At 39.1% G+C, this 24,141-nt stretch overlaps 1 protein-coding gene across 1 annotated transcript in view; it reads right to left on the bottom strand.

Annotated features, from left to right (window-relative positions):
• Positions 1-23,669, bottom strand: part of ROBO2 (roundabout guidance receptor 2) — a 477,419-nt gene extending 453,750 nt beyond the window's left edge. Inside the window, exon 1 of the mRNA XM_067299835.1 lies at positions 22,846-23,669. Coding sequence (XP_067155936.1) covers positions 22,846-22,900 — 55 coding nt within the window. The 5' untranslated portion in view covers positions 22,901-23,669. The remainder of the gene's footprint in view (positions 1-22,845) is intronic.
• Between the last annotated feature and the right edge of the window lie 472 nt (positions 23,670-24,141).

The following is a 24,141-nucleotide window of genomic DNA, read 5'->3' as shown; positions in this document are numbered from 1 at the left end:
TTAACCTTTCATTTTTGTTCAAATAAGCTGGACATTTGCCCACAGAAAGCATTGAACTAGAACAGCAAAGTTTGACATTTGTTACACAGCAACACCCATACCATGTACCCATATTTGCTATCATATACATCAAAGTAACAAGAAATCCTGTCACTTCTAGACAAGGTATCATATATAAGGACAGCTAAACACAACGGGAGCTACAAGATAGTATTCACCAGTGCTGTAGCCAGTTTGTTCTCCCTGTGGATGTCAAAACATTTACTTGCTTGGACTCTATGCTGATCAAGTTTCTTTTCTCTCAAGCCAACTTCATTTCATCAGGGTATATACGCCACTCCGGCATCCATGTATGCTCATGTGTGTTCCTGAACACAGGACATACAAGTTCAACTCCACATTCTGTCAACAGCTTGCTATACTGCAGATCCTTCACTCACCGTTTACTTCTATTTTTCTATTTTTAAAACGCAGAGGATGGCATGACTCCATTGTCAAACATTGAGATCAACTGATGGAAAAACCCCATGTAACAGATAGTATTGCCATCTTAGTAAGGCGTCTTTCTGACCTCTACCCTGCATGCACAGATGGCTTACAGTAACTTGTGGCCAATACCACCCTCTTCCTGCTATGCCCTGCACAGTGACATGCAAGATGTAGCTGCGAGTTCTCAATCTGCTGGCCTTGATCTCTCCCCTCTGTCCCCCGAAAGGCATCGAAGCTCTGTGTTCCTACAGCTACTGAGAGGCGATTTCACTTTACCAGGATTTATGTTCCCAGTGATACTGTAGTCTCAAAATGAAAAGAAGGTTTCATATTTCAAACTAATTGTGCACACATCCCATAGAAATTCACAGACTACTAGTTTTATTATTAACTGTACCTTAACCAACTCATACCCTCTGAACAGCAAAAAGTCCATACAATAATTACTTATCTCATATTCATATATATACACACACACACCAGTGCACGCGCACACACACACACTACTTGATGAATTTTCTTCACTGGATTAGCAAGATTTTTCCATGTTTCCTGAAAGGCCAAAGAAAAATCATTTATCTTATTCAAAGAATCTCATTACTGCATGATAAAAATGGAAGAACATCGATAATACTGATGTAGGAGACAAAGGTGTCAGAGATATGACCGATATCAGAGATAAGACTTATGAGCAGGGTCTATACAGAGCAGGGTTTATACCCCAAAAGAACTTAGCTTCCCATAAGAATTTATACATTACACAGCAATATCCCTCATTTTTTTTATAGGGGTAAAGCAGCAAATTTTGTCAAACAGAAAACTCAAGACACTGAGAGCATCACACCAGTTATTTTATTTACTCTGGAAAGACTTACCCTTTTCTTGTACTTGAAACATTTAAGTTTTACAGCTGATTTAAAATAGGAAAGGACCACCAAACAATTGTTATTTTACTTTGCTATGTAGCTTGGTAAGAGACTAGTAATCTAAGATGGTTTCCTACACATGGTCAAAGGCAGCTTAACTACAGGCACAGTCTTTGTTGTGTTTCAGCTTGAGACACTACAACTGTGTTTACAAAATCTACTCAATATGTAGGAAGTACTAGAAACAGCACTATTGATAATGAAGTATTTATGGAAACTCTGTAATCTATATTTACTTATATGATAGCATGTTTTGTTGCTGTCATCTTTTTCTGCAGAGTCAAATGTTGCTTTACTGACTGCATGCTACTTCTCAAACAAAAAGCAGTCATCTAATTAAATTTGAAGCATCCTTGACATTAAACAAGTTGATTAAAAAAAGACAAATAGAATCTGCTGTCAGCAGAGATGACCCTTTAAGACAAATAAAGCACAGGAAATGCTATTCACTGAAAGACTGCTTTCCTAATAGGGGCTTCTCCCAGCAAGCTTTCTGATAACAGATAGTAAGCCCTAGTACAAAGTCTCCCAGGTACTCGGTCACTGTCTCCGCCAAGGGTATAAGTAACTATTTTTCAATCTGCGTATTCTTTGTTTGTTTTTAGCCCTTCTCTGGGATATAGTAGAACAATATGTAAATTGTAAGGGAAGTGTAAGAGAAGCTTTGCTCATATGGGGAATCCCTTTTTGGTAGTACAATGAGGATAACAGACTGACAGAATGTTATAGCCAAAGAAAGCCAAGATACCATTTTAAAGGAGTTTTATGCAAGATGCTGTTTTGCATTCAAAATGTATGATTGGGTTTTTGTCAAAATGACCTGTCACCTACTAGTTAACAAAGGTAAAGAAGGAAGGATCACACCCACAGTCAGATCAAGTTTCTGTGTTTAACACATCACAAGACAAATCTCCTTTCATTTGAAAAAGGACGGTGTTTTTAAAAGTTAGAAGAATGTTTATATTACAATTTCTAACAATCCTAGAACAAAGAAAAAAACAAATCTTTCCCTTATATTTGGGCTATCAGGACAGTGGCTCTCTGTACAAAATCACTTACAGATTATCTTCACATCCAGAATGACTTATTGAGCAGAACTGATTCTGCAGAGAACAGCTCGGTGAATCTGTGGTTTTGCTTCTTGCCTTGGAAGCAGGAATGAGAAAGATGAGGAATAAACTGCTTTCAAGAATCAACAAATAACAAGAATGGGGCGGGGGGGGGGGGAGGGGGGTGACTGCCATAATAGTCATATGAGAACAAACAGTTCATCAGTTCAGTACGAGTTTCGACCAGCTTCCCTCACTGATTGCCTCAAGGAGCTTCAACTGCTGCTGCACCTACAAAATCAATGCTGCTAATTGTGAGGAAAATTATTCAGGACAGCACAGAGCCTTCTATTAACGATGCCTGCCAGAAGAAAGTCAGTTTATCAGCTACCTTAAAGGTTAACATCAAAATCAAATGCAACAATCTCAAATGATCATCTCACTAACTTTGTGGGCAAAATTACTATAGTGGTGCAAAGAAACCTCAGAATTGCCTGCATTTCAAAATTATTTTGGTGCCTGGTCAACAAGTGCCTAGCGTATTTGTGTTAAGGAATTTAATATTCTTTGGCTAGACCATAGCAAAAGAAAAGGAATTGCCATAGTCAGCTGCTTTTGGGTTGTCAGTAGTCTTCATAACACTGGACAAGATAACGGATCTATGGACAGATAGCGGCTAATATGAAAGCAAATGGTTTGCTGGAATGATTCTGCTATTTCTATTCAAGACGACCTCAGAAAATTAAGAATGACTGAGTGTTGGGTTAAAAACAAACAAGCAAAACAACAACAAAACCACCAAAACACAACTAGTCAAATTTACAGAGAAATTAACCACAAAGAGCCCCACCTCTGGAACTCAGTGAGTCACAAATACTCGAAGTTGGTAGAAACCCACTAGGTGCTTGCCTCATTTTTTTCCCCCCAAAAAATATCTAGTTTACTCATTGCCAGAGACAAGACAAGGGAATTGTTTCGTGTCACCCAGTACAGGTTAACGTACTTCTAGAATTTAGTTATCTATATTAATGGCTGAGGACTTTTATCATTTCAAAATAATACAAAGTCTATAAAAGAAATGCATATGATCTGTACTTTCTCTATATATGGTTTATAAGAACAGCATTAATAGTTTGTGAGACCAAAAACACCCACTAAATCCAGTATATACCAGAAAGCTAGAATAAAAAGGGTTTTAAGTGACTATGGTCTGACTAGTTCTTAGTAGCTTATATAGTTACAAAGATCATACTGTATTTGTCAGAGCAATAGCTTTGCCATTCCCCATTTGAAAACCATTCATTTTTATATTGTATCAAATTAAAATGGTATTTTCTGCTACAAATAACATTTTTATATTCTGCTACAAAATAAAGTAGTACACTTACATTACAACACCTCATTTAATCATTAATTACAATTATACCTGTGGATGTGCATATGTATAAATATATATAAATTAAAACAAACCAAGTATTAGTAACACAGTATATTTTAGAGAGCATAAGTTACCTCCTGCTCTTTTAGCCAAAACCTGAAGTGTCCCACTTGGAACCCTAAATCCAAAACACTTCAAAGTCTTCTCCAGTCCTGTGCAGCAAGGTTCCATTTAGAATGCAGACCAAGGGGCTCTGCCACACTGCAGAACCTGCAGCTGATGCTACAGGAAAGTAAGGAAAGGAATCAGAGGCAAAGGGCTCCTTTCCTAACTTTTTGATAGCTGCTTGATCTCCACCTACAAAGTTTGGTTTGTGTTCTGACAAGACCACTTTTTTTTTTTTTTTTTTTGGGGGGGGGGGGGGAAGGGAACACTATTTTACTAAGGAGAGCAGCCAGTTCTGTGCACTTACTCCTGCCCTTCCCAACCAATATTGATAGAAGCCAGCATTCAGAGACAGGCTCAAAGTCAACTGTCACCAAGCCTACTTACATCGGTGCAGAAACTTTTGTTTCTGACTTGGGCATAGTTTTGTTTTTTTACTTTGTTGATAACAGGCCTCCAGCTATGAAGCCAAACTGGTAGTTTACAAAAGCAGAAGAAAGTACTCACAATCATAAATTTTAACCTAATAAGCAAACAACATAACACAGTTTACAGGGTTGGTCTTTTGTTTGTGCATTTTTCCCCCTAACTGCAACAAAGTTTTCCATCATGAAATAAAAAAAATAAAGCAGCCAAGAAGTTTACAATTCTTTGCATCATGCCTTCAAAAACCATTTACTGACTCAAGGTAGTAAGAGCTCGCCCTCAGAGTGCAAGGGGGAATAAAATAATAATAATAGAAAAAGCAGCAGAAGAACAACTACTACAGAGATTGCCATCACAGCCTACAGTTTGTTTGCATGTCATGTCTATCTGCCCATAGATCGTATCTTACTGACTGCCAGTTACTGGGAAACTGGCAATCAACTATTAAAGCACGAAGACAAAATACGAGAATAGTATCCACTAAAAATTATTTATAAGCAGCATATGAAAATAAAAGAAAATTGTTCAGAACAACCAGGTAGAACGCTTTCTTGATCAACAATTCATGTTCTTTCCCTTTTTTTCCTCTGTGATTAAACGTGATGTCTTCATTAGTAAATCCTCTGTGTAAAGTTAATCCCTTTTAGCTACTTAAGGCTTAGAACAGCTCACATCTCCCATTCCTGCCAATATGTTCTACAGATGATACAGCAGACTACATGAGATAGATGTTTTACAACTGCTCGCCTAAGAAAATTTACCATAAAATTGTATCTTTCTACTACTGCTTGAAATCAAAAAAACTAATTAGTGTGAATCATAAGACAAGACAGTTCATTCCATGTTTTTGGAGAGTGTGATGATTGTAGAAAAGGGTTTTTTTTTCTTCTCCTCCACTCTAGAGGTTTCTTACAGACACCTGCTATCCATACAAAAGGTGCATGTTTTTAAACATACAATTAAATTTGATTTAATACCTAGTCCAAATATTTACCTCACTCAGACTTAGACTATAGAACTATAGATAGTTATACTATAGTCTTAAGTTAACTACAGAAATATACAAAATTCTCACATGGACACATACAAAGTAGCGTCTCCGTTTTCTTTATAAATGCCTGCCTGTACACCTTATAGAAGTGAACAAAAATATACTACAAAGTAGCGTTTTAAAGTTTTCAGGTAAAATTACAACTGATAAAATGGAGATTTTTGCAAGTAATAACCTCCCCTCCCCTCCCAGGAAGGACAAGTAAGATTTGTGATTTCTTTTCAAATAGGAACGCAAGCGATTAGCACAAAAAAATATAATCTTTCCTGAATTTAAGAAAACTATTCCCTGATTAGCTTAAACATGTATATAAATACTGTGCAATTTGTTAGTCCTCCACTTCCCTTTCCATTTTAAATTTGCTTCCCTTTTAGATACTAAGAGGAAAAAAATAGCCCATGGAACTCAATAAATACGCCCCTATTGTTTTCCTGGACATTTCTGCCCCGATTCCTGTTCTCTGTATATCCCTATCTTGATCCTTTTTTTGTCTAAATTTAAACACTTAAGGGAAGAGCGTTCTCCACTTGTGCTTCTGCAGCACTTAGCACACTAAGCCCTCAACTGGAACAATGCCTTGGGTAATGCCACATAGGCCATGCTGGTCAAAATGCAGCCGCAGCTTCCCCCATTGCCTCCCCGCATCTCAGTTCACACTAGGGGTGAAGACTGAAGCGCTGGTTAAGAGTTGTGTATTCAATCCTTCACTCTTCCAATCCCTTCTCTACCAGCTTAACAAGGGAGGTCCAGAGCTCTGCTTCCAAAGCTTCAGGCCCAAAGACCGGGGTGGGAGGGAGCCTCCAGCCAACAGCTACACAATATAGATTACTTTTCCCTTGGAGGAAGGAGAGAAAAGAGAAGGAGTTGCAATTCCTAGGGATCCTCATGCTTTCCTTAATTCAAGTTCACTCTAGTCCTAAGCAGCTAATGTATTCCACATTAATTTTATTTCTTTCCACATCTCTTTCTTTCATAAAGGTCAAAAGACCATGGAAGTGTTATGGCAACTGTCATTAGCAAATGACAAATTAAGCCATTTTAATGTCTCTTATATGTCTACAACATATAAGAAAATAAGATTCCCATCTCATACTCATTTACTTATTTCTCTAATCTGAAGGTGTTTTGGAGGTTTTTTTTTTTTTTTTTTTTTTTAAGTTGAGTTAAAAAGGGCAGCGGTAACACTTTAAACATTTTTGACAAATTCAGCAATGGATTCTGCACAGAGCTGATAATGACATTAACCCCGACCTTAAGGGAACACCTTTCTAAGCAGTAAGAAATAGTTCACTTTCAATGCCAACTAAGTCCTAAGAGAATGCCAATTATACCAAGTTTGCAAAAACAGATGTATGGCGATTTTGCAATCTAGACTACTTCACACCAGAGACAGAGATAAAAACATTCATCTCAATTAACTTAGGATCTAAGGCTTAATTTGAACTGTTGCCTCAGAGGTGAAAGGCCATCACTTCATCCAATAAACCACCCGTACCTTTTATTTGCAATAAATACTAACCTCCCTGGTTTATGTTTAAAATGATACCTTTCAAACTATATTTTTACCATCCCAAAGACTGTCTTCCAACAAATGTATAAGAAGGATTAGTGCTGTTCTGTCAGTGGTTATATTTAAAAAATATATTTAGTTTGAAAAGATGGCCAATTGCCGTAAAATAACAAACTTCAGTCCTCATCAATACAAGGCACAATGATAATTGATTGAAATTCCTCAAATTAAGAGATCACTTCTAGTTTACAAATGACACTAATGGGCAACATCAGATTTCCACTTTACTTCTAAAAAGTTGCTCAAGTGCTCCTTGAATTGAAAGTCATTTTGAAATACATGCAAAAGAATTAAACCAAAATAAAGGCATATAGATTAGTGAATGAAAGAAAGAATAAAAATTCCTCAAAAGACTATTTCAGCAGTTAAGATTTCTGCCTAATAAGTGAAGGAAAAAAATATCATCCTATTAACTGCTTATATAATAAAGGTTTCTCACCAATTCTCAATTTTCTGAATCTGTCATATTTAACTTCTTAAGAAGCACTTCTCACTTACCTCCCAAGCATCCCACAGAAGTGAGCAAGAAATACCAGATGGCAGGAATACTATGTTTTAATAATTAAAGTCGCAAATATTTGGTTTATCAAAAAGACAAAGATGCTGCCAAAGAGTTAGCCAAATCTATCATCGTTGACTTCATTTTGTTTAGGGAAGTATTTTGAAGCATAGATTTTGATTTTCTGCATGACAAGAAGTGGCACGCAAGCTAGTGACATCTACATTATCTTAGGTATATATTCCATGAAGACTCAAATACTTCATTGGACTCCTACCTAATTTTTACCATGTTCACTGGCAGACAGCAAAGTCTCAAAAACCCTTACAATGCAAAATCTCTTCATTACTGGAAAAAAACAGCAAGACCTACTTTTAAAGAAGACATTGCTGAAACCACAGCAGTATTTTTGCCGATTTGAACGTATTTGGAAGGGAGCAAGAGAAGGTAATGATACATCTGTGCGATGGATATTTATTTTTCTACTAGGTGTTTTCTGCCTCCTTAAGCTGCTTTAGACCAATCTCTACTTTTTGAAATTGCTACTCCAACATCTTAATTTTCTCAGATCCAGCTTTTCTCACAAAAAAAGGTAACGCCACGTATAAAACACTATGCTTGGAAAAATGCTTATAAACCCTCTACATAATCTCTTCCCTGAAGCCATGAAGATATATTCTTTAGTCATTTATACTGACAGCTATTCTACTTCTCCCAGTATGTAGACAGTACTAAAAAATATTTTAACAAAGGCATTCATTCTTTTCCTTAAAATAATGTGAAATGCAAAAATGATTTTCAGGTCTGTTAACAATAGTTTACCCTTTCAAAGACAGGAAAAAACAAAAGTAAAAGAAATATGCAATATTTATTTATAGCTCTCCAAGATAATTGTACTGAAACAACATGCAATAGAATCATAGGCTGATTTCTTTCTTTGCCTCACAACAGCCAGTTAGGTTACATTTATATAACATGAATATGCAACTACTCCAGACCAAGTTTTAAAAAGCTTTAATATATGCAAGCAAAATATGATCTGAAAAGCCTTTTGAAAATTCAGCATGGAATATTAAAATATGTTTTAAAGATGATGATATTTCCTCTTGGGGTACTCAGTGTACAGGTTGAACATTTTTGCTCCTGTGTGCCACTATTTTTGTACTGTGTTTCGGTTCTACCACTGAAGTCTTACCTGTTCCAAATGCTACATCTTGGCTAGTCCAACTTGTAACCTATCTTCTTTCTAAAGGAGAAATAAGAATTATGACCTTGTGAGGCTGTTAGGTTAAAGAAGCTGGAAAAAAAACATATTTGGACAGGAGACCACTAGAACTCATAACACTGCAGGATGTGGTATTAGGGATTCGTTAGGTAGCATCCCTCCTACAGAGTCCATATTAAAACTAACCTTCTCTACATTTTCTCTCCCCAGCTTAATATATCACACTTGTTAAATGTGAGAATGCTGCCTGTCTGTTCAAAGTGTTAAACAAAAGTCTGGAGCACTAGGAAATTAATTTCCAAAGTCATGTAAAAAAAAAAGAAAAAGAGTAGATACATCACATTATTATTGCATAGATACCTGCCCTGAGGAATTTCCAAGTCTCAGGAATCCACCTGCTTCTCTAAAACGTATTTTAGATTTTTAGATTCATTTATTTAAATCCTGAATTGGCAAAACAGTGTTCTGAGCATCTGGGAAAAACACTATGCTTTATTCCAGTTTTTGCCAAAATATGTCTCCCATCTTAAATTTCTGCAGCAGCAAAAGGTTCACAGTGCATGTGCGTGAGAAATATGCAAGGCAAGTGCTGAGCAATGCTTCCAACTCTTGGCTCCTTCACACTCCACCCCTTTCCCTCTATATGCCTAGCTGGCCAGGAGAACAAACAGAGGGGTTATCAGGAGTTATTCCCTCTCTGCAAACAGAGCACAGGCCCAGAAGGCACAGTCCCTTTCTCAGGCAGACTTTTTGGTGATTTCCCTTAGGGACAAAAATACTGGCACACTACATTAACAGGAAGAACATGGGATTAACATGATGCAGCCTTTAACAAAGTCTGGCCCAGACCTCAATGATAGTATGTGGGGTAAAAATACAGATTTGGGCCCTAAAATACACACAGAGACCACCTCAAAGAAATGCCAAAACAACCATTCTGCACGGCAGAAGAGACAGAGTCTTGCATATATTCTTCATCCCTTTCAAGTCACTGCTAACTCCTGTGTCATTCTTTATCCAAACAGTGCCAGAATTCATTTTATCCTTGTCACCGCTCTGGAAATTAAGCAGCCTAGTAAGATGGCTAGTCAGAAATGCTAGAAGAGGTATGGAAGAAATTTGTTTGCCAAATGATATATCTGACCTATCTGACCTTCTGCTTTGCAAATTTATTACAAATGGGTTTTAGAATAGATTTGTATGTTTCCCCAATACTGAAAGTTACAGTCCTCAGGGCAAACACGGCTCAAGGTTTTCTCCGAAAGTCAACAGCCAGACTCCATTGGAAGATGAAATAATGTAGTTTCCATAGCGTTACAGACACAGTTCCTTTCTCAAGCTGCTGACTACACTGCTTACCATTGGATGAGTCTCTAGCATCGCTATCTGAGCTGACTGTCGGTTGTCTAATGGGCAGACTGCCGGCGAATCTTCTTGTACCGGTTAACCTCCTGATGATAGCTTTATGTTTAGTTTTAAGTCAACCTCTTAAGCGCTACATAATTAAAAAACAAACTTCCTTCTTCACATTAGCTTCCCACACAAACACTAAGCACTCCAAAAATGAAGCCAAGGCCATGCTGAAGCTGATAACAGTTCCCAGCAGCTTCTGAGTCAGGTTTTCATGCACAAGTTACAAGTCATACCCACTGAGAAAGAATACATTTGTTTTTTAGTACAACTAAAATCAACAGTGAATTAAAAAACTTGACAAAAAACTTTCACCCAGAAAATATTTAACAGGTAAGAGAGCTAATAAGGAAGTTAAAAGCAGAAATTAAGTCTTCAAATACCATGATTTCAACAACAGTTTACTTGTGCACAGTTATTTCCTTGAATGCCATTACTACTCAGATCCAACACCTCAGTTTACATTTACTTAACCTCTTTTGCCTAACTTTAAAAATGTTAGCTTCCATGTTTATAACTTTGCAGAACATTAAATATCGGAGTTGATTTTTTTAAGCTGATTGCCCACCTGTACATGGATTTTTATTAAATGGATAAAGTTTGATTATTTGTAATAATAGAAAACCTTACAAACCACTTACAAACATAGTTATCGATAATTCCCTCTGTGCTGAAAGAGAGGTTTCTCCATGACAGAGTGAAGACTTGTACACTTCAAAACTGAAATGCAGAATCTGGACATAGTTAGACTACCTAAGTTCAGAAGGGTACCTTTTACCAACCTCAGGCAAGATTCGGCTTACACCTGTGAACTCCACTCCCCCCACAAGACATTTGTGAGGGCTGGCAACATCATTTGACCAAGACTTTGCCTCCACTGAATGTTACCTATGCACACAGTAATCCAGTCAAAGAACAAAGTTTCTTACAATTGCTCCTCCATCACCAAATGCCCCCCCACCCACAACATTTTCTGTAATTTCAGTGCTTTCATTCTTCATCTTCAAGCATCACGGTGAAAAGGAAACCAAAAGAAAAAAAGCCAGAAAAGGAACAAAAACAACTGACATGAAAACAAGATAGAAGAAAAAGTCTTCAGCTAGAAAACATAAAGAAGTTACGTGAAAGCAGCAAGGAACAAGGACAGAGGTAACGGACAGGGAGCACCGAGAATGAAAATCTGTAACCACAACAGCATATTTTTGCTCCACATCCTAGAATAAATCCAGAAGTTTCAATTGCAGTGATTTCTGTGTAGTAAGCTAAGATGTCTCTCTCATTCTCTGGCCCCTGCAGAGGAAAATTTTCTAGGGATCTACAAATCTGACTGCAAACCATCAACAGTAAGGAGATTTTTGCCTTTAAAACTTTCCAAGCAAGCCACACTGCTTTCTTTATGGCAAAAATCCAGGAAGTAAATTTAACAGGAGGGGAGAAGAACAGGAAAAGTAAAAAATAGCTGTAGATCCATTATTCCATTTGGCATCCCTCACTGCAGCATGTGTTCCCTATCATATGGCAGAGAATGTACATAAACCTTTCGTCCTTCTTCACTTCTGCTCCACTGCAATGTGTAGCTGCTCCCCACTTAAATAATTGTCTATGACTTAATCTGAAAAAAGAAATTTGTTCTACAAATGAATCAGTCTCTGAAGGACATGAGTTTTCTGAAGATATTATGCTTCATTTGGCACAGAAGTTGAATAAAAGAGGGAAATGCAGGAAGCGAAAGGACAGAGAGCTGAATGTCACCCTGCAACAATGGTTTCCTTCTAATTTCAAAAAGGTCCAGAGCTACCACTTATTGCTTTCCTGACTCCTTCCTTAGCATATTTGGACTCCCAGCAACACACAGCTGGGGCCAGGGTGGAAAGATGAGGAAGGAAAGGCACAGCTCACAGTCCATTTGACTGCACCACTCTGCTCCCCTACACCCTGTCCCAAATTCAGCAGTGCTAAATCACTCTTATCTTCAATGAGGTAGTACAGTGGGACTATCAAGTACCAGGAAGGAAAATTATTACTTTATGATAGATTTATGCTCCATGATTCTCCCATTCACATCCTCACAGACGTGAAATGTTGCCTTGCTTTAAACATGAGGTAAAGAGATGCAGCAATACTAGTTATGTTATCCCTCCATCTTTCAACATTAACACTGGCACACCTTGCCCACCACGACCTGGGTCCTTAGAGACCAGAGTTTGTTCCACCTTCTGCCATGAAGTTCCTGAGTGATACTGGGCAACTCATTTACATTAACTGTTAAAACCAATTAGCTAACTAATACCCACATGCAATGACAAAGATGCATCTGTTTTCCACAGAATTTTCAGCAGGAGGAAGGACAACAGCATTTTTGGACTAACACTGCAGAATGACCAAGAAAACATCCACTATGATTTATGAGGCCAAATCCTGCTTGGTCTAAGCACCTGAAGCTTCCACGGAAGTAAATGAAAAATCAGTAGTGTAGATGGTATTTAAATAACTCCTAAGGGCTGTGTGGGTCAAAGAAGAAAAAGAAACAAAACAAAACAAAAACTACTATTAGCAGACTGTAAGATAAAACAAGCTCCCTCTAATTCAACTTACATCTCTTCCATCTTCATCTCTCCCCAGGGGCAAATTCAGCCCTGACCTAAACAGACACAAATCCCATTAAATTGTGCTGGATCTGAGTCCAGTACTGCCAGGTCATCCAGCACCCTCAGAAATATGGGTGAAATCTATTTTGTTCAAATGTTGAATAACAAATTGGTACAAGTTGCTGCACTATTTTTCCAATTACATTATCACTGAATTTCTCTATTATCTGCATGTCACTAAATTGAGTCAACAAGATATTCTAAATTGGTAATGAGATCCTTAGCCATTCACCACTTATACCTGTTAAGGAATGATACAGAGGCCTGTTCTGTTCGCAGTCAGTCATCTGTTTTTACAGCACAAACCACAATTCTCTGCAGTCGCATGTTCTCTTTGCACGCCCATAGGACTGACACATGACCTCTTCAGCTCTCTTTTGAGAGACCTAATCATTGTTTTAGTACTGTTCTAAGGGCTAGCTTTTCATTAAGCACTTAAGAATATTGTCTATACATTCATTCTACAAACAATTTCAAGCAAAATCTGCCACAACTCCCCAATTTTGATAGTCTATTGATATAGATAATAGTCTAACCACTTACACTTGCTATAATAACTAGCCACATACAACCATTTTTAACTACAAAGGTTTAAAAGTAGCCAATGACAACTGGTTAAGCACACTTTAGATAATTACAGGAGGTACTGGTCAAGTGATTCCTGCCACAGTACACCATTAATTCAAATAAGCATGATTTAGGGAGTGAATAAAGGGTTTCACAAACTAGAGCTGGAGAGCAGCATGACTATTAACAATTCTCTTCTTCTAATTTTAACCAACATATGCAACATTAGCATCTGAATTACCCAGACATGCTTCAAGAGCACCCTGTATACTGAAGTTTTAAGCTAGTTTGTAAACAACTTCAAATCTAGGGTGAAAACTGGCAGAACCAGTTCGAAGACTTTGTGTGCTTTCTACTCCTACCAAGAAAAAAAAAATAGAAAGAACGAAAAGTATCAATCACCCAGTTTTAAAGGCAGCTGACTGAAGCTATTCATTGAGTTGTGCATTGTCACTACTGTGGCCCCATGAATAACTCAAAAGTTCCCCCCCTCCTTTTTTTGTTCCTCTGAGTAGACTCTTAAAAGCACAATTTTTTTTCCACTCTCTGAATGGCTTACAGAAATCAGCTGAAAAGAAACACTATCAGTAAAAACAAAAGTTTTGAAGAAAAAGTGAGAACAAAGTGGATTTATTAGAGACAACTTGTGATTCATGGCCTGTACTGTGCTTTGCCCCTCTCTTTACCTCAACACACTCTTCGGTTTTATGGCTGGATAGGAGCAAGACAGACTACTGCACTTCTCCTAGCAACCAAGAATCACTTAGGGGAAAAAAGCATGTTGTCTGCTGAATGGGAGAACAGAAAAATTTGGGGTCATACAAAGCCAGACATATGTTCTTTTGCATTTGATCCCAAATTGATCAATTGTCAAAAAAGATTCAGTAAATAAAATCAAACAGTCCTGTTTTATACAGATTCCTATTAATTGTTTGAATACTTGTCATACATTTCATTTTCTTTTAATTCAGTGTTTTAACAGTTCCTACTACTGTAAACAGTTTTGCCATCAGGGACACATATTCTACTCCTTACTGTTTCAAAAGTTATTTTCTTTCATCACAGGGGTGTGTGTGTGCGTGCACACACGTGTGTGTTTTATGAAAATATGCATACAAGCACAGCTATTTTTTGAGTTTTAAAACTGACAGGACTAAAAGACAGTTTTATCACAAGTTCCCCCTATTCCAATTGGTGGAATTTTATCCTGTTAGACTGTTTCTTATAAAACAAGCTGTCTGGTCTTATTAGGTAAACATCACATTGTGCAACTTAAGAAGACGAATCACATTCATGCAGAAAAAGAAAGCAGAACAAGTTTATAATTCAGGCATACACCTGAGTAGACACAGCATATTGATTTGCTTAAAACTCAAAACATTATTTCTTAAAATCCAGCTGGTAGCAAAACAGACCTAACAGATAAGTAAAATGTAATAATAGCCCGTAGTACTTCTGTGACTTACTTTCTCCTTGAAATGTCCTTTGCTTACCAGTTGTCTCCTTGATGCAAACAGAACATTTTAATTAGGCTACTGAATTTCTCTTACATATCATAAAAGCATATACACACACAAAAAAATCCAGTCAATCTATCAGAACTCTTCTGCACTGAATCGAGTTAAAACCTGCAAAGAATTTAGTCAGCTGCATCAAAATATAATTTAGCATTTTCTTGCAGCTGCTCCAAACTAGTAGTAGCTTCAACACCACAGTAGTAGATTCAACACAATTTAACAGAAAGGTTTATTCACATCATGGATAAGTGATACAGAAGTGACATAACAGTGATATGAGTCTAAACATACCGCATACAAAATGAAGTTATTAGGCAACAATACTATCATGTTAGCATGATATTAGTGTTGTGCTTCCCTCTTTACTCGCTATGCTGCCTGACCCAGCTACATTCTTTGTAGCCCAGTTCCTCTGCTATCCTGTCTCTCCCCTCATTCCCCTGCTAAAAATGGGGTGCTCCCTTAATCCATGAAGCCAAAGGGCTGGAACCAGTGTCATCTCTTTCCCCAGAACAGCATCAGAACAGGGGCAGCCCTACTGTGCATGTAGGACCAGTCCTGAAGGAGATGTAATGTGTTGGGCACACAATTTTATTCATGAAAAGAGAGCGGGAGGGAGGAGGGAAGATCCCCCCACAGAATCTCTTGCTGCAGCTTCCACTGCAGAGTGACAGTCCCAAAGACAAGATAAGGTTGACTATGGGAAGGAAACACAGGTGGAGAAAACACACACCACTGACAGCCCTTCCAAGCCACTCCTAGTGCAACAGTATCGCCAGACCATTCATTTTTTTCGCAATACCAATATGCAAGAAACTACCACCCAGCCCTTACACAGAGAGTTCTCTTTAGGACACAATATACAGCACTCGGTTAAAATTGATCATTCCTTTGCCAGGATGAAGCCATTTGAGCTACAGGACGTGGACTTTGAAAAACTGCATGGAATGACAGCCTGAGAAACCATGATTACAGGGCTGATGTAGCATTAAAATACTTCTCATAACTGTTTCTTAATTCTTGACATTATCACAGCAGTAAAAAAGTACTTCTGGTACCCTGGCATGAACAGTTTCTCCAGTTCACTCTGCATGAGAAAGAAATCGTTTGATGTTAGTTACCTGACATTTTGGTTTTAAAAGGTTAAATTTTTTCCACTCAGTTTCTCTTGCAATCAATGGCTAGTGATTAATAGAAGTGAACTACGGAGTTTACCATGTTTTACAACTTGCTGCTGGCCATTTATTCTTTGCATTATTTGTCCAATCTGCATTTATGACAAGCACATTACTGAGAAACTCTTCTTGCCTTGGCACGCTACACTGCAACTATATAAGCAATGCATAAATACATACTAAAAGACCACATGCCACAACAGGCATTGTGGCATAGTCATCTAGGTAAGCTCCAATGAGTAACTCCATACTTCAGCTCTTGGCATCCCCACTGATCCTACTAGTACATTTCCGTATCTCAGGCCAAATAAGCTGTTGCCCCAACTAATTTATCTGGAAAAAAAAAAAAAAAAGACAAAATACAAGTAAATTGTAACAGTATAAAATAGTATATGGACAGGCCACTGTCTTTTACTGTAGTAGACTGAAGAATTCTGCTGGATCTGAAGGGGTACAATAAAGATTCACTGACAGGAAGAGCAATTCAGCAAGCATCACATATCATCAAGGTTGCTCTAAACCAAGCTTGGAATGGTGTCTCATGCAATAAGCACCTACAAACAATGAGGATTTGAAAATGCATTTTAAAGCGCTTTGTGTTCTTCCTATCATAATTTGCATAGACAATTAGAGCCGAATGAATATATCCACAACTAGAAAGGATTAACAGCATAAGAAGTCTGCAGTAAAACCTGGATGCACACAATCTTAATTGTTTTCAAAATAGGCACTGGAATCACCAAAAGATTTGCAACCTTCAGTTATCAGTAAGCCAAATATGATACATCATTTCCTGGCAGAATGTAAGAGAAATAAGTAACCTTATCAAACAAAATGAAGTTGTGTGGTTTCTACTGTCACTGGTTTTGCTGTGTAACTAAACTCAAAGAGAAATTAAGCATGGGAGAAGGATGTTCACAAATCAATCTAGAACATAAGCAGAAAGTTAGCTCAAAACCCAGAGAAACCGACGGGGCAACTTGCAGAGAGTTGCAGATAACCATTACTTAGTGAGTTTACAAACAATTTGCTCAGCCAAGAAAAAAAAAAACAGCTGGGGGAGACTGATAAAGATTGCAAGCTAAACACTTATGTACAAGCTACAGAACATTTTTTAAATTAATATCTTCACACCATGATTGTCCATAATACACAGATGAATCTCAATTAGGCTTGGCTACTAGAGTACAGTGGCTCAATGTAAGAATCAGCAGCTTATTACATGGGTACTACTGGTTAGTCTGTGTACTGTTCTTCATACATTAGTTCAAGAAAATTAAGAGCAAATCTTGGCTCTCTTACAAGGCAGCAAAGCCCAGATAAGTGGCAGAGAGGGAATAAAAAGCCATTTCTTACTTCATGAACTTTTGGCTTGAAAAATATTAAGAATGCAAATCATTAGAGCCCCATCCCACACCCAAGCACAAGAGGCAGCTTTCCAATTATAAAGGGATACTCTGCACTAGTAAAGAGAGGAGCAAGAAATAGGAATAATAAATAGGAACAAGAAAGGAGTAAGTAGGACTACAGCAAAAACATAGATTCTGAATCCTAGAGGATACAGATGTATCTCCATGGAAAGATGCAGCAACCAGCTAACTTTGTCTTGCAACAAGATTACATTCATAAAGATCAAATATCAAAGGAAAATGCAGGTCTTTACTTATGGTAATTCAAGATATCACCTGCTTTCAAGGTCTTCCTTGCAGAGGACTCAACGGCAAAATTGCTATAGGTTTCGGTACTGCAGAATCAGGTCCTAAATTAATGTGGGCTTACGTAATTATCCTTTATACTAATGAAAATTATTAACTGCAGGTGCTTAATAGGTACTTTGTTGAGGAAATGGCTTGAGGCAAGGGCACACTGACAACCCAATCTTATTTCTGGACACATAACTTCAAAGGCAGAAAGTCCAGTTTGTGTTGTATACTAGAAGCCACACCTAAGACTAAAAATGGTGAGATTAAAATCTACAACCACAAATCCTTATGTATGTGCGCAGTTACTTTTGTAGTCAAAGATCTCATAGGTAACAGTACACATGACCAGCCCTGCATAAAAGGTACCCTCAAAGTTCTCTCCAAAGTGGTGATTTAAGGTCAGATTCTGTACACTTCTGTGTACCAAAATTTTTTGAATGCATAAAGAACATGCAGTGTAAAAATGCAAGTGTAAGAAAGTTTGGGTAACAGTATAATAAACATTCTGTAATTCATCAAATGCTTACATGTAAGAAATGTCTCTTCAGTCAGAGCCAAAAAAGCATTTATTTATTTGGCAAGCATGAACACTTGCTTACTTCTACACACAAAATAAAGAGATTCTTATAGAAATGTAGAAATGAGCACCAGTAAATCAGCCTCTTGGCAAGAAACAGCATCAATACGATTGCTAAGTAGCATCTACAAGGTTGGTATGAGAGGTGGTGAGCCAGATGGCAGCCACAGGAATAACAACCTCTGCCATGCCAGCTGAGATAACAGATAAAACCTGACAGCAGTGTTGTTCTTAGGTGGCCAAAATGGAATGTACTGAACCTGTTAGCTATCTATTTAGCTGAGATCAATATCTGAATACCAATTCAAGGGTAGCAACTGGCTAAAAAGCATCACATTGCATTCTCCTTAGTAATTTCCATTAAACAGTTCAGCAGTGGACAGAGCATGTTTTGAGACCAGTGCTATGAGCCTACACAGCATTGCTATAGAAAACCAACCCCTGGAAACAGGGCTGACAGGGCTGACTAGCCAAAGCCTCCATTTTCTCCAACTGAATTTCTCAGTGAGTCTTCTCTATGCTTTTTAGGCATCCTTAAAAAACTATTGAAGTCTTTTTGTCTACTTTTAAGGTTACAAATCTTTATTCCATATATGCGTTGCACTGATAACATTCGTTTTCCACACGCAACATCAATCCCATCATTCCAGAAAATTACTAATGGAAGGATTATTGTAGTAAGTCCAATTGACTGAAAAGTTAAAATAAGAAACAAACCAAACAGAAACAACAGTTCTACCTTTTCTGAAAGAACTATGGGTATCAGACCTTTTGTCCTACAACAAGATAGCAAAGGAACAAAAAAGAAAAAGAAATTAATTTTTCAAATATAGCCATCTCTGGAAGCATTACTACAGCACTTTCTCATGGCTTATCTTTTGCACATAAGTACATGCTGTTGCAATAACAATTTACCAGACAGGAAGTAAGGAAAGCAAAATATTAAGACTAATTCAGCAAAACATTTCATCATGGGCATAAATTCATCCCTACTCAGCAAAGTTTTAAAGCATATGATTAACTTGGAACACATGTTTAAATCCCGATTAGCTTCATTGAGATTCTGAATAAGTAATAGAAGCATGAGCCTAAATGTTCTTCAGAATCAGGACCTAAGGAAGAACAAGCTAAAGGAAGCAGAAATGCAAATTCTTCATTTAAAAAGAATTTTACCGCATTAAAATGCAAACATTCCACAGAATCAAAGGTTATCCATCAACAGCAAAACTCACATGAGAGATCAAGACCCTGTCAGAACACATACTCATTGTAAGAATATACTCTAGCTTTCTATAAAAGACATTCTCTGGTGGGCCACTGAGACCTGTGCAAGGCCACTGGTGTAAAGAAACAAAGAGATAAAATGCTTGAAAGGATTAAAAAGTTTAAGGTAGAATGCTTGACCACCATATCAAATGCATACTTTTCATTAAGAAAATAAATGCTTTCAAAATATATTAAAATGAAGACAAAATGCCGCCATTATAGAATTATATTCATATTTCTTTAATACCAAACATACAAGATTGTCACACTTGCAGTTTTCAAGGGACAATGACTAAAGGCTAGTCCTGACATAAAAGGCTGTAGTTTTCATTGAAAGCACTGGGAGTCACACCAGGGCTGAATTTGGCCCACAACATGAACTTTTCTGTTCATTTTCATCATTTCAAGCTTTACTAATGACTGAAAGAAGATTACAAAAACCTTTAATGATGACAGAATCAATTGAATACTACAAAAAACATGTAATCAGCTATTTTAACTCAACCAACTACTGTTTTATTTTATAGTATGGATGCTGTAGAAAAAGATATAACATATGTATGTATATCTTGGTTCCACATATACATTATACATATATATGTATACACACACATATATATATGGAACCAAGATTGATGGCTAAAAGAAAGAGAGAATTATGGCAGATTGCAAGAATAGGGCAGCGCTACAGGAAAATCATAAGCACAATAAAAAAAAAAAAAAACACATTTTCTGCCATTTTTATCAAGCTCTGCAATTTTCAGGTGCCATAAAAGCACAGACAGAGAAAATAACTTCAGAAGAAAAAAAATTACCATTTCAATCTACACCACTATGCACTGTGTAATACCACTTGTGAGTCACTGAACAAAACTAATGTCACAGAGAAAAGGATGGCTATCATGCCTCAAATGCTATGGTGTCTCTCTGTTTGGACCTCATGCCAAGAGAGTATAGAGAAAATAAAAGAAAAAAAAAGGCATTAAAAGGGAACCTTTAAACACAAAAAGCAACCCAAGAACTTATTAACTGAGTAGTTCATAGCCTGAGTTTTGTTTATTTACTTTTTTTATATGACAAATAGCACTAATGTCAATATATATATTATCTTTTCAAAGCAACTGGTGGCACGTGTCACCCTAAGGTGTAATCATAATTACTATGCATCTAAGGGGACAAAAGTACTGCATGCCAAGGTTGCATACCAGTGTTTCTTCAAAGCTACTTGTTAGTCATTTTGGCAACAACAGCTTATCTGTATTTTATCATGATGTGCTATTCACAAGGCATTTTTTTTTAGAGCAGTTAATGTAGCCAGACTTGACACAGCCCCTGCAATATCCTCCCAAGAAGGGAAAGGATGGCACCTTTTCTGGGCAATTTCATAGCATGTTTTTCTAATGGTCCAGCTCTGAATCAGTTATGTGCTTCACCTGCACCCCCACCCTTGTCCTATAAGGCTAAAACAGAACAAAGGTTCTACTTGTGCTCCCCATGACAAAACCGGAATAAATTATGTCTTGCTCCTGTCGTTCCAGCAAGCTGGTTAATTGCATTTGTTTCATATATCTCCAAACAGCCTGGTACATTAATTACATTCTGTAACACCAAGCTCCTCTGATTCACTCTGTCACTTCCACTGAGCACTTTAATTGTATTCCTTCTAGCTACATACAATTTTAAACACTTATTAATAATTACATTTCTACAGCCTGATGTTTACAGTTTGTATACAAAGATCTCTCTGATACCGGAGGCCTTCCAGTTCTGAATCAAAATGTGTTACAGGAGAGAGAAAAAAACAAAACAAAACAAAACAAAAACCACACAGAACCATGGCCACGCTGGTAGATGTAAATGTTCCATTAAATCTTTTCACAGATGAAACTTCCTACTATTTAGGAGGTACATATATTATGTAAAAAACGTATTTTCTTATCAGTAGACCAAACTGAAGGGTAAATTGCACAGCATATTATGCAATCAATGTAAAGCAGTGTGCAAATGTCTCCCCCTGCTAGTCTGTGTATTTTGCCTCCTTTCTTGCAGGAGCAGAGGAGAGGAGGGGCAGAAATACCCCGAACAGCCTACAACTGCAAACAATAATCCTACAGCAGGTGAGGTAGCATCACTTCATATTACAAACAGTCCTTGCTTAGAGACTGATACTGTAAATACTGCGAGCAGTAGCTTCCTGGAACAAAGTTTGCTCTGTAACAGGCAAAAATGGCCAGGGTCCCAGACATTAGATTCATCTGAAGTCTAAAAGACTGTTCAAAGATGAAAATATCCGTTATTAGGAGGACAGCCAAACGTTGGTCCCAGCACATACACACACAAACTGTATGCTGTTATAGACGCGCGCTTTCTAGATGTCTTCTTGAGCTACTGGGATGCATTTAGTGTCTACACCGCAGCACAGCACCAACCCCTACTTCAACAGATATTTCAAGCGCTTCCCTTTCACTGAAGTTTCTGCCCTCCCTGAAGCGCGCTTGCCACAAAATGCTCATTTATATTCCTTCACCCATTACTCACACTTGAAGAACAAGCCTTGCAAAGCAGTCCCAAAAGGAAAACGGGGGGGGGAGGGGGAGACCTTCCCCCACCCCTGCTAAGTTTAACAGTGCTCCCTGCGGGCAGCCCCCTCCCGCGGCGGCGCCGTACCTGCCCGGGGCCGGGGCGGCAGGAGGGGGCGCCCTGCCCTGCCCTGCCCTGCCGCGCCCCGCCGGCGGGAGGCGCCTGGGGACGCCGCAGATTCTCCTCACCTGGCGGCGGGGCGCAGCTAGGCGGCTCCCCCCACCTCAAAGTTTAACAATAGGAGAAGGCACAGCAACGTCGGCTACAGCAGCTCCCTGCTTTCTGCCTTCCCCGTCTCCTTCCCGGTCCGTGCCGCCCCCCCCCCCCCCAGCACCACCACCTTCCCCGAAATAAAAGGTTTAGCACGGTACTTGTTCCTGTGTCCTCACGCTGACATTCTTCCCTTCATAAGCTACTTTTCCATTAAGTTAACAGAGAAGAAGAACTGCTTATTGGAAACATATATTCTCCCCCCCCCCCGCAATACTTTTTTTATACCAGAAACAAACTTAAGACTCTCTAACGTTAAAAGCTTAGTAACGTCGCCCATGTGCTGTCCCAAATCAGATTCAGCTGAAGGGAAATTCTGCACAGAAACGGCATATCTGAAAGAAGAGAACTTACCATAGACTTGAAAAAATGCAAATCCAAAGAGCAGGAGTGGCGTCAGCAGACCCATTTTGACATATTAAAAGCAATCCAGATCGCTTGCGAGACCAATTCCAGAGAGATTCCCCCAAAAAAGTATCCAAAAGCAGTAAGAGGTAGGTCCAAAAGTTTTCAGTTTCCTAGCAGCTAATTACAGCGGAAAGGGAAATCTTGAAATCAAGAGCTACAGATGGAAAGGTCTTGAATATGACACTTTTAGATCCATCTAGATGAGAGCAGAGAGCGAGCTCCGAAGGCTTCTGCTTTGCACACACTCCTGCCTAAACTCCCACCAATCCAGCCCAAGCGGAGGAATTATTCAAGTGTGTCTAAGCCTCTCTTTAGGCTCCATGGCAATCCAAAAGCAAGCTCGTTCTCCGGAAGACACGACGAGACTTTGAGGAAGGACCTGATTCCTAGAAAGTGTTCCGAAAACTTCCCGGCACTTTGCAGGAAAATCATTGGCTTGGTCTGGCTATTTTCCTTTCCTCTCTCCCTCCCCCTTTCTCTCTCTCTCTCTCTCCACCAAATCAGTTCAAGCTGCAGAGTTTCTCACTTAACTTCCATAATAGGAACGCCTAGACAGTGCGCTACAGGAGGGGATGGCTCTCTCAGCATCCCCCTCAAAACACAGCCCTAAAGCCTCCCTCCTCACCGGCAACGCGAGCGGAAAGCGCCCGAGGGCAGCAACTCCAGTGCGGTGTCGGAGGGCGGGAGCGGCGCGGCCGTGCAGCGGCGGCGAGCGTGTGCGAGGCAGCGGGGCGCGGGGGGCCTCCCGCCTGCCGCCGCGGCTCTCTCTCCCCGGCAGCCCGGCGTCCGCCGCCTGCCGCCGCGGACACACCGGCTGGCGAGGAGAGGGAGGAGAATGAGCGCAGCTCCCGAGGCTGCCTGAGGAAGGGAGGCTGCGGGGTGTGGACTAGCGCGGCGCGCTCCACACCCACGCGTCCCTCGCCTCGCCTCGCGGGGGTAGGGAGATGGGGACGGCGATACAATGAGGCAGCCGTAGGGCTGGCAGCGAGACTTACTGCAGGCAGCGCCTGCCTCTCCCTCCTCCTCCCCCCCCCCCCCCAAATCTCGCCTCTACAGTTGGCTATAGGTAGAATTTACATGATTGCTCCTTCCTGCTTCCCGTTTAATGGGCAGCTAATTTTTCGGTAAGTGATTTCATGGAACTGCTCCCTAATTATTCATTCCCTCGCTCACACATACACACGCTTGGGAGTGAGCCCCTTGAAAGGCTCTCCCCAGAGGTTTTTGTGCTGACCCGCTCTG

The sequence above is a fragment of the Apteryx mantelli genome, chromosome 1, assembly GCF_036417845.1.
Source record: "Apteryx mantelli isolate bAptMan1 chromosome 1, bAptMan1.hap1, whole genome shotgun sequence".
In the NCBI taxonomy this organism is placed as follows: domain Eukaryota; kingdom Metazoa; phylum Chordata; class Aves; order Apterygiformes; family Apterygidae; genus Apteryx; species Apteryx mantelli.
This window is presented reverse-complemented; position numbering and strand designations above follow the sequence as displayed.